At 36.5% G+C, this 12,473-nt stretch overlaps 1 protein-coding gene across 2 annotated transcripts in view; it reads right to left on the reverse strand.

Annotated features, from left to right (window-relative positions):
• LOC124367624 (atrial natriuretic peptide-converting enzyme) overlaps positions 1-7,457 on the reverse strand; it is a 141,207-nt gene extending 133,750 nt beyond the window's left edge. Inside the window, exon 1 of one of the 2 annotated variants that reach the window (XM_046824594.1) lies at positions 7,298-7,457. In XM_046824594.1, the coding sequence (XP_046680550.1) occupies positions 7,298-7,339 (42 nt within the window). In that variant the 5' untranslated portion in view covers positions 7,340-7,457. The remainder of the gene's footprint in view (positions 1-7,297) is intronic. The other variant, XM_046824595.1, reaches the window with a different exon arrangement.
• Between the last annotated feature and the right edge of the window lie 5,016 nt (positions 7,458-12,473).

The following is a 12,473-nucleotide window of genomic DNA, read 5'->3' on the forward strand; positions in this document are numbered from 1 at the left end:
AGTGCAGTTTTAAAAAGAAGAATTTACGTCATACTAATAGAAGGCAAGAGTGTCCATTGGAGTAAAAGTTCGACTCCAAAACAAACTGAAACTGATGAGGTTTTACATGAATACATTGCATTCGGGCACTCTCTGATTCACGCAATAAGACAACTCTTTCTTGTTTCATAAAATGTAAACGTGAATAAGGCTGTAAGATTTTCGTAATTTTTATATATTTGTTTTTGGTAATTTGAACTAAAAATTGCAATATGGTAACTCAAACTTATCAAATGGTAATCTCCATCTTGTACCCCGCCACGTTAAATACTACAAGCAAGAAATCCAACGTCATAATAAAAATCTGTTATTATGTTTCTATGAAAGTGGCGGTTAGTTAAAAATGGGAGTTTATACATTTTAGTTAATAAAATAAATAATTTTAAATTATTAAATTAAAGAGCTACATTAGAGCTACATCATAATTTACAAAATATATAATAAAAGCCAATTAAAACAAGGTTGCGCCTTATTTCGAAGCTTTTGAATTATTAAAAGCTTTATATTCAGTATTTCAAAGAATAAGTACCTACAATTTATTATCATGAAATTTAAGTGATTATTGTTTTAAATTATTTGATTCAAATTTCAATGTCTACAGTTTGAAAGAGCCTGCTTCTAAACGAAACAGGCTTTTTCGTACAATAATGAACTAGTAATATTTTGAGAAAAGTGCGCACAAGGGGCCTTGCCATTTTACCATATCAAGAATGATAGGCTTTGGAGATTTTTCGGATCTTAAAATGGTATCTAGAAATAGTATATTGGTGTCTGAGAGAGATAGCATCAATTTAGAATGAAGCCTTACAGATAGTTTAATGTCACTTTTTAGGGAATTACACGCAGGGTAAAACACCCTTTTCAACTCTGTACAGTTGGAGGAATTTAGCTGTGCTCGTGCAGCCCTAATACTACCCTTTCAAAAAACGAACTCTACCTGTGTGGGCGGGTTGCGTTTACGTGCTAGCCGCTGAGAATGAAGGCGCAAGAATCTCTTAACGACTTTAAACTCACGATTTCGATTTGCCGATTATTATTCACACATACGTTATTTTCAAAAACACGTCAAACAACAATACAACAACTGAAAAACAAGGATAAGTCCTATTATTGTTATTATTTGGTATTCTCTTATTATTTAATTTACAATCACTTCAATAATATTTAATTAGTTTAAATGCTAGAATATAATTTTCTAATAACAAATGTAACTTACAATGATTGTTTTTTTCATTGGAGTTCTTCAATTCCACTCAAGTTGCCCTCCTCTTCTGGGCCACTGTCACTGCTGTCTGTATCCGAACCAACTGATATAATAAGGGATTCTATAATATTGTTTAATCTGGGGTTCTGCGGCTGCATAGTCCCTTTCGATTTTCTCTACGTGCTTGCACTTTACTGACCACTCTTCTGCGCCCATACTTGATATCTTGTCTACGCATGGAGCCTTTAGCTTGATACATAGTGAAAGATGTATTTCTCATAACCACATGATGTTGACTTCGGCCCAAATTAACTCAATGGGATTGAGGTCTGGGTGGTAGGTTGGAAGTCGTAAGATGTCATGACCCTGTAGTTGAACAGTTTCGTCCAAGGCGTACCGGACATGCCTTGGTTTATATATAGCTGCACAAGTTTTGTAGAGTTCAGGATAAAAGGATATCGTCGCAGAATGGTATTCCCCGTTTTTTGAAAGCCACAACTTCATAATCTTGCTTCCTACTTTTTGAAGTAGGAGCTTTATCAATTTGTATGTTATGGTAGGGTGCATTATCGACTACCAGTACTGAATTTGGTTCTAAATTCGGTAACACTTTTTCCTTTATCCACTTCATAAAAATGTCCCCATTCACATTGTCGTGGTAGTCTCCACTATGGTTGCTTGCTTTCCAACATGTAAAAGCATTGGGCAAGAACCCTTTCTCTCCATCCGCATGGATAATTATTAGTCTCTCGCCCTTGGAAATCGGCACGTGTAACCCTTCATTTGAGCCATTTGACCAAGTTTGGTTAGATACGTGAGACGATAGTATATAAGATTCGTCTAAATAAATTATGGGGCACCCTTACTCCCTGTAATTTTTCAACGCTCTCAAGTATGTTATCCTCTTCTCTCGGATTTCTGGCTTTTCAATTAATAATTTCCTATTGTTTTTCGTCCTTCTCCAAGTAAATTCCAGTCCTTTAATACCCACCTAAAACGTTTCTCACAACCCTGGAAATATATTTTGTCCCTTAGCGCCTCCCTCAAAAGTTTGCAGTCGGTATTCGATGTTCTTCAACATGGAAATTGGTCAACTATTCTACGTCGTTGACAGTTTTTTGTTTGGTGTAGTAAAACTTGCCTCACACATGTTACTAACCTTCAACTTGTTAAGTTAACTGTTTTAGTCACAACTCGCTCTGACACTCCAGTTGCTGCGGCAGTTCTTTGGCGAGCCTTTGACAACGGAATTTTAACAGTTTGATGGTCTGCCTCTTCCTTCATAAATGTATAAACATTACTCACAATTTCGCGAGCCTGACTATGAATGGGCTTTTGACTTTAACTCAACAGACATTATCGGTAAAAAGCGAAGCACAAGCTACACTCAGCACTGTCACAAAACAGACTGATTATGGCGAGTGCGATGAGTTATTTGGGCCAATACGATTCCTGAAAGGAGGGTTTTACCCATGAGTCAACAGGAAATGTTTTTCGGGACGCAGCGCATAATGCTACCCCGCCACCCACCCCTCCCGCCCATCACCACACTCCAGGTCACGCGCACAGCTAAAGTCCTCGAACTGTACCACAAGCATTTTAAGATGAATTGTTTTTGGAAAATATCTTCATCTTCGAAACGTTACTTTGATGAACTCGACGAATTTAAATTTCATTAGGAAGTCTCAAGATGTAGAGGAAAATCTAAGGCGAAGGGCCTCAGGAACAACAGAAGTGTCTGGTGCAGGTCGGCAGCATCATTTGCTTATCTAAAATCGACTGGCTGCGCTCGCTGCTTTCTTCGCCTGGTGGGCTCAGATTATGCTCTCGGTGTAACTACGCGGAACATCCTAATGTACGCATATCGTGCAAAAATCGGCTTGTTACTCTCACATTCCGTGGTGGAAATCTAATATATATACAACCGCATGTGTAACTGACTGACTGACTGACTCACTCACTCACTCACGTATACTAATTCTAACCTACTTCCAGATGAGTTAGAGACTTGAAATTTGGTACACAGATAGCTTTCCACGTGTAACCACCAGGAAAATCCCGAAAAGTGAGAATTTTTCATTTTCAACCCCTCAAAAAAATTCCCAAAAAATCGCGCATTCTTCACCCCTGCAGGCATTTTTTGTAAGCCCGATAGCGGGCGAACCGTTGGAGCTAGCTCGGATCTGACGGAAACTTCATGGTCAGGAATGAAGTGAACTACAAAAAAGGTCTAATGACTTTTTGCTCTATCTTCCATGGTTAAGCGACAAAACGCTCGAACATTTGAAATTCCAGAGATTTTTTTCGATAAAAATAATGTTTCGAGCCCGATAGCGGCCGAACGGTAGGTCGTAGCTCAAATCTGATTGACCCATTAAATTAGCAAATTACGTGATCTACAGAAAAGGTCCAGTGACTTTTTGCCCTATCTCTATCGGTATGACCGCAATACGTGATTATGTGCAAAATTTATGTAATTTTCACGTGAACATTTTGTTTTTGGTGTCGATAGCGGCAAAACCGTTGGTCGGAAGTCAAAATAAAACAAGGGTTTGATTTAGCAAATGAAGTGATCTACAAAAGAGGTCCAGTGACTTTTTGACCTATCTACAATGGTTCGACCGCAAAACGCGTTTAAATGCAATTATTTTGTGATTGATACGTATAAATCTTGTTTCTGGAGTCGGTATCAGCCGATCCGTTGATTGGAGTTTAAATCTTTATCATTCAGTAACTAGAAAACTATGAGATCTATAAAAAAGGTCCAGTAGCCTTTTGTCTTATATCCTTTAGTAAGCCTGTAAATCGCTTTCAATGGTAAAATATTTATCGTGTTTTTTTTACAAAATGCACATTTTGGTTGTTTTAGATTTTTTGCTACTATGATTTGTTCAATTCATTCTGGTTCCGGATTTAACAATTATTACTACGTTACCGAGTGATTACAACCCCCCCCCCCAGGGAATTGGCTGAGCGTTAGCTAAACGCCAATAGTAGATAGTGACATAGAGAATGTATTTATTTTAACACACACAACAACCTCTAAAAGAGAACCACGTGTGTGTTAACACCCAGTAACAATAAACCCCCCCTCTGGAATTTCCCAGTATGACCAGATAACCTCCTGAGTAAATTAAACCCCCTGGTGTCTTAACCCCCGGTAACATTACCCCCCCCGGGATTTCCTGGTATGACCAGATAAGCTCCTGAGTACATTAAACCTCCTGAAATGTTAACCCCCCCGGTAACATTAAACCCCCCCAGGGAATTTCCTGGCATGACCTCATGTCCGAATTTTACCAATCACCAAATCTCTCTTTTCCCCACCAGTGCAGACATTTATTCCAAGCGTTGTACCGACTAAACCATAGGTCGTAGATCAAATCTGAGGGCACAATCAATAGACAAAATTAAATTTCCGACAAGAAAGGTTCAGTCACTTTTTGTCGTATCTCTAACGGTTAAGCCGCAAAACGCCCTCAAAGTCAAAAGTTTGGGTAAATCCGGAAAATTAAACTATGGTATACATACGTCCTCTGACTTTGGTTAAAACCAAATTCTTCTTGTCTCCAAATTTCACGAACACATAACTTAACTCTTCTACCACATCAATTGATTAATATTATACACCACACATCTTTTGGCTGAGCGTTTGCGAAGCATTACGACCCGTAAGATTCTCGAGAACGGATACATAAAATTTGGAAACTTCACGTCTGAATTTAACCAATCACCGAACTACGCTTATCCCCGAATTTAGCCAACACCCAAATGGGGGCCTGGGGGCGTAGCCCCCAGCGAGCCGAAGGCGAGTTGATATTATAACATTGTTGGATTTGGATTAAGGTGTGGATTAATTTTGTGTTTGTAAGAACCACTGTACAACCTATAGAGAATATGTGCTTTTCCGTTTGCAGTGGCTTTAACAGGACGTCCTCTATTACTCTTAAATTAATAATAAGATGACCTTAAGCATCAAGTGATTAATGATGGTAATTATTATAAGAAGCTGCATCATTGAATCCCTTCAATTGTTGTATTTCACTGCTCTAGGAAATTAATAGAGTCTAATAAAAACTCCAATTAAAATTGCACTTCACAAAATAGTTATGATATAGGTAAGTTAGAGGTAATAGTTAAAGAGAAAAATAGAGGTGAAACTATAAATGTATTGACTTCCAATGGAAATTTGAAGGTACGGAAAATCAAACATAATTATAAAGTTTGGAGCTCTATACCAAAATAGTAATAGATCAAAACATTATCAACCTACGATTCTATCAACAAGTTTCGAACAAATTGACCCAGGAAAATAAGTCTCACACGACCTATACAGTAAAGCTCTGAAATTCATTATCAATATCAAAATTTGATAACTTCAATGAAATTTAAAAGTTTTGCCAATTTTTTTCAATAAGAAATTTTGATTAAATCAGACTGTGTTAATAGTGAAAAAAACCTTTTAGAACAAGCTTTTAAAGCTTGCTTTAGCCTCTATGGTGTCTCTTAAAGCTTTGAAAAATATTTTCAGAAGTGAGCACTTTTTGAATCCACATGTACTTTTGCCACTCGTTAAGTATGACAGTTTTAATTAATTTAAATCAATGTCATGTGAAATAGTGTTGTACAGTGAAAAACAACCGAAAATATTTATTTATCAATAATTTTTAAAGTGTAATACCATTTCATTCCATTATTGAGTAGTGGTATTGTTTTAATTGATAGGCAAATGGAGTCCGATTATAGAGAAAAGGCCATTTCTTAATGAGCAACAAAGTAACACGTATTTGCAAAATATAACGGTATTTACACAAGTGATTTCTGAAACCTTCCATTTACTAGGAAATTCAAGACCTAAAGGCTTAACTTGATCTTCATAATTCTTATGTCCAATGTTTCTAAATTGTTTCACTAAAAGCGTTTTAATTGAAAACTTCATGTACACTGATTCTGAATAGTCTATGGTTAATACGATTGTGGTTTATAAGATTTATAAAAAGAAAATAATTTATAGTTCAACAGTTTATAATCTGTGCTTTCATATACCTGTAATTCAGGGTATTGTGTGTATACTAAAACCAGTATTGGTTTACAAGTTAAGTAATAGAGCCGTTTAATACACATTTAATGTTAGATTTTGGTTTAAAAATTGTTTGAAAAAAAAAATAGTTGGAAAATGTAGCAGTGTCAAATTAAATGCAGCAACAAAAATAATTCGCCTCTGTAAAACGTGTACTTCAGTTAGTAATTTAACAATTAGAGCGTAATAGCTCCATTGTCGTGTAAAATTTGAAGTGTAAAACTAAAATTAACTGAAAAATAACAATGCACACCTAAATATGGGAACCATTGGCGTGTCCTTCGTTACAATTAGTAATTCTTGTACTTAATTAAAACTAAATGAAACCTAAAAAATAATAAATAACTTTCAAACAATTTTTACTTCATAGTAAAGATATTTTTTGTTGGAAATTAGTTTCCACCAATCAATGTAATGTTTACATTTTTTAGTTATGACGTATTTCTCATTATCTTTAGTTAGAAATGAACTTAAAAGTAGTCATGGCTTTCTATAATTTACGAGATACATAGACATGTTATTTTCAATATTGTAAAAATGTTTATCACTTCCATATTATCTCTGCATTCAATAAAAACTGTTGTATTTTGCTACGCTAAATATTGTTGTATTCTGGACACACAAACTCTCTAAAAAATTAAAGATAAAAATTGATAACACTTAAATCCATTAATTCAACAGTAATGGTGTAAAATAAATGTATACATTAAATTTTAAAATTCAAAAACTCGTACCTGCATAAATGTAACACAGAGTAAAACTGTGCACTGGTGGAAAACGCCAAATAGAAACTAAATTAAAAAGTACTACATTTTATAATGAATAATTTTTTTTAGAAATCTGTTACCAAGCATATCAATACAAATTTACAAAATATTGTAATAAAATAAAAAAAAATATAAAAAATAGGAATTTGTATAACACGATAAAAGCAGTACAGTATTACTATTTTTTTATATAAAACAATTACTTACTTTGGAGTCCCATGATCCCTTGCGTTTGTTATTGTTATCCATGTTGTTGTGTTGTAGCGCTCATCTCACTGACACACGCGCACACACAAACGACTGCGCGCCGAGCTATCCCGGCCACTTCTGTCCGTCCGTCCGTCGACACGCGGTCTCCCCTCCCCTCTTCCTCGGCGGAGTCTAGCGGTAGCAGAGCCGCGAATGCTCCAGTGATATCCAAAGGCATGCCTTGGTCGTTAGTTGAGCTTTCTCTTCACTCCAAAATGCGTATGTAAAATGTGTAAAAGAGCCGTCCACGAGATGAGAGGTTTTCAAGAAACGAGTAGTTTGGAAACAATTACTTTTTTAGTACCATTGTAAAATTTTAGAATAAAAAAGACTAAATACGAAACCTTCCTTTGTAACAAATACTCAGGATTGTTTTACACTTATATCTGAGTCCTTGTGCTTTAGGAGCTATTAATCATCTCACGACTGTATATTTTATTACGTACCAAAAGAAATAAACTTTCTCTAGAAGATAGGTTCACTTATGTCTCGCTAATACGAAGTTGAACTACACCGGATACAGCAAAAACCGATGGGTTCTTTACATCTGGGAAACCCTATGGATGTTCAGGAGTGGGACATCACTAACCGCAAATGTCGACATACTATATTAGGGTGCAAGGATGGATCGATAGGTCTGGAGGATGAATATTGGAGTGGTTGGAGCTCTCTTAGTGAGTGGTAAAAACTGCTACAAGCCTGGACATGTGGGAATTCTGTCCCCTACCCATCCTAACTGGAAGATGCTGAAACAGAGAATCATGTCTCCTTCTTCCAAGGTGACATGACAGATAGTACTTGTTGTCCCTCCTCATAGGATCTCGATATGGGGCGTCCCTTCCCCCACCTTACCCATCCTGTTATCCTGTTACTTCGTAACCAAGTGCAAAGGTCCTTTTATGACTATGCAATGTGAGGTTTCTCAGCTTCTTATCCAAAGTAATCGTAAAAAGGAAATAATTTAACCACCAATTTTGCCAAAAGTGTATCTTGGAGTTGAAGAGATGGAATTCAGAAGCTCCTAAACGTTGCAGTTTGACTTATTTGATACGATTTGACTTACAAGAGATTATGGTTGATTGCTTCTAATGGATAACCTGTGGCATGATCCTCAAGGTGCTCACTTGAAGTGAGCCGCAGTATCTCGGCGGGTGACTTCAATACCGGAAACTCTCTACACACTCGTCCAGGCTACATTCCGAGCTTAACTTTCTCAACTTCATTCTTAAAATTGAGAGAAAAGTACTTTACCCTTATTAAAGAATATAACTTCCTCATTATTCCCAGGCAATTTAAAATTAGCCAATGGATAGGCAACATTGTCTAGTAATATTAAATGACGAAATTAAGAAATCGATCAATATTATTTGAAAATTAATTAGCTTATTTTTTAAATTTTGAGTGTTTTATTCGTATAATTATAGAATTGCTAGTAGAAATATCATTATATGAGTGATTAGAGAATAAGACCACTGTTAAGTGAGGTGAATTGTTTGTAACAATCACTTCTACATTACTGTAATACGGAAATTCTAGAGAGTCCATTCTAGGAACTGCTGAAACGATTAGTTTAGCGTAAATTTCTTACAGGGAGAGCATTGTGTGGGTAGATCAAAATCCCATGAGATAGTATTCTTGTAGTGTAAACTATCTCATTGATAACGGGATATATTTACTCAGGGACGGGTTTTTAAACCGCAATCCTGTAGCCTAGAAGAGCAAATAGTCAGATATTTAGGCAAGCCAGATGGAGGTAAGATAACGGAAACTATCTTAAAAAAGTAATTGAGGGCTTAACACAAAAGCATTAATAATGAGAACTATTAAATCTGATATTGACACCTGTCTTGGAGGCAGTCCTGCACCGAGAAAGACATCAGGATAATACCGTGTGGTCCTCCAATGCTAATGCAATGCGTGCTGAACCAATTGGAGACGTGCGTTGGAGAAAATTATGCTGTTTTGGTGTAATTTCTAGACATTCGGTTTATTTTTAAATTGGCTAATTTAAGAACTAGCCATTTCGTTTTAATTAAATCTACAAACTTTGTTTCAGTTAGAAGGTAATTTTATAAGGCACTAAATTGGATCAATAAAAGTTGTTTTCTGTCTCAGATAGTGGATTACAGAACTGAAAGATAAATGGTTGTCCTAAAGGAGATCTTTTAAATTAACGGGTTAGATTGCAGACTCTGCGCTGTCTCTATCTTGGAAGTACAGGTATATCACCTGGTCAAGATGCGTTGTGAGTTGCGGCAGGGACATTCTTCACTAACAGAACCCAAGAAGGTACAACCTTCTATAAAAAATGTTAAAAACATCAAGTCCTTTAACAAAATGTCTTCATAGCAGCTTATTATCTCCATCAAATAATAAATAATTCTGAAAACCCAGATCAGTTTCAAAACCTCTTGATTTGTGATGTGTTCTCTTCTTAATGAGTTTATATCCATTATGGGAAATCAAAAGTGATGATGGTTATGAAGTCGTAGTGGAATCGTTTCAGTAGCATATTATAAAACAATTTAGAGCATTTCAATTAATGAAAACGCTTTTATACAGTTCTAGATTCTTTATCGTTGTATCTGTATAGTATAACACAGCGTTAATGAGTATGACCGCTGCAAAAGTATAAACGAAACTACTGTAAAATAGATTTTAATCTGTTATTTCAAGTAATAATCAATAGTAGATAGTAATATTACTAAAGATTTCAAACTCTTCTTCTTCACAAAACTGTTATCATGCTACTGTATTAAGTGTAGTAAAATGTTTACAACCCAGCAGCATCGCCTCGTTTTATATTAAATTTAATCGTTTCTGCCAACTGGTAGACGGCACAGACCGTTACCTTTTACTGTCGGAGGAAAGTTGAAAGACGAGGCGTTTTGATTGACTTTGTTGTGAAAGTACAATTAAAACTCCAGGGACTCACTGGGCGTCGTCTTCCGCCGGACGGTATCCAGCCATCCGTGTACCGGGATAACGGGGCCCTGGAGTCGAGGTAGGGGACGGGAAGCAGGAAGTCCACTACCCAATGACAATCTTGGGATTAAGAATTTAACGAGGAGACAGACGCAGTATTCGATGTTTGAAATATTCCATAACAGTCGTCAACAATACTAGGCAGTGTTACAGAGCTCATGGTTTTAAAATTGTTGAATTTATTCTAGAAGTAATTCGTAAGTGAATAGTTTAGCGAAGATAAGTGGTAATTCAAGAGCGCAAAGTAAGAATTACTTTGGCAAAAACTAAAAAATACATTTCTCCGTGGTATATAAATGGAAGGTTGGGAGGTACTAAGAATTGAATGAAATGAAATGAAAAATGCCTTTATTAAAGAGGCGGAGTTAAGGCTATTAAGCCCTCTCTACCACTCTACCTCATATTTGTATACAGAAAATTTATAATAGTTTATATAATTGTGGTAAATTACTAAATTATTCTTTAAATAGAAGAAACAAAAATGCTTAACCTGTACAAAAATACATTATCTTAATGTAAAAATCTATATATTTAAATGAATACTTAAAATACAAAAGAACAACCTTATATATATTATGATAAATACAACATGAAGAGCAAGGAACATTCAATCACTCTAACACACCGATTGACCACATGACCGCAACAAGCAGCACCAACCGTCACCCCCACAGGCCCCCCTGCAGCAAGCCCCTAACCCCCGCCCCGAAGCGGTCCTCAATACATCTGATATCATCGGGGATAGCGTTCCAAAGGCGAAAAACCTGAACAGTAAAGGACTTATTAAAAATTGTTGAACGATGAATTGGAATTGATAGTAATGTGGCTCCCCTTCTTATCAGAGATAAAGTTGAAATGATCGGATAGATAGAATGTTGTTTATGAATGACAAACAACAAAATAAAAGTAACTATAATAATAATAATACTGTAATAACTGTTTCGAAATGTTTAATATTTATAAAAACCATTGCTGTGGTTATTAATATGAAGTATAATTTGGCTATTTAGCTATAAAACAATAGTAATGCACGATTAAAATTCCAGAGTTTGTTTTTTACACCGGTCAAAGAGGTTCCTGGTTGAGAGATGCTTGCAAAATAATTAACACTAATTATAACCCGGTCATTGGAGCTTTCCATCTTCCTCTGTAGGTGTGGAACAGATCATCGTTTGCGAGATAATCAATGGCTCTCGCATCGTGATTACAGAGAGCGCTGATGTCCATGGAAAGCTGTTAAGCTCGGTAAGAGTGTCATCTGCAAGAACTAGTTGTACTAGGAAGCTGCTGGATTTGAACTTTCCCCTGTTCAGGGACTTGACTTGTTACTCAGGGTTTCTCCTGCAACAACAGATGGACGGATAGCAGAATTCGCTTTCTAAGATGCCCTGACCTTGGCCACTCCACTCTCCCACTGCGGATCCGCTCCGGTCCATGTCCTTGTCACAGCACAATCGTCCTGGCGTCACACGTGAATGTAGTGCCGATGTAGGAGACTGTGTTGGATCGAAAGTGCTTGGGGAGAAAGGTTTGGTGGAAAGTGTCAGTGGAAGGGTTTCCACTTTTTGTACTAATGGAAGATTTATGTCCGAGCGGATTCTCACAATTCGTTATTTTGACGACCTTGGGAACCTTTCGGTTGTTGACGTGAAGAAAGATTATCAGGTTGAAAGGTTTATACGATAAGATAAGTCATGTATAGTTGGAGAAGTGTGAAAGTAATTATCCTATTACCTTAATAAAGAGAAATATTTATTACTGATACATTTTTCTAGAGATCTTCTTTTACGTTACAGAATATCGCGTTGCATCACGTCAAAACTGTTCTAAAATCATAAAAAGGAATATTCATCGGCATGAAAATAAGAAGACACAAATGTAACGGAGGCTCATAACCGAGGAACACAAACAACTCGCACGATGTGTAATGGGCGAAGTTTGCATTTCTAGAACACTTGGCGCTTTCTCGGCAGGAAATAAGAGAATCAGCGTTCGATTGCTAGCCCAGTTGCGAGCGCAGCAAACGAGTGGAGTTTCCGGTATGTGATTTGAACTCCTCGCTCCTGTTTCTCTATTCAGTACTATAGATGGATTACTACTCCGTTAGTGCTATTTTTTTTAATCCGACTACAGGGAATATTAAGGGTTA

This window comes from Homalodisca vitripennis, chromosome 8 (genome assembly GCF_021130785.1).
Source record: "Homalodisca vitripennis isolate AUS2020 chromosome 8, UT_GWSS_2.1, whole genome shotgun sequence".
NCBI classification, from domain to species: Eukaryota; Metazoa; Arthropoda; class Insecta; order Hemiptera; family Cicadellidae; genus Homalodisca; species Homalodisca vitripennis.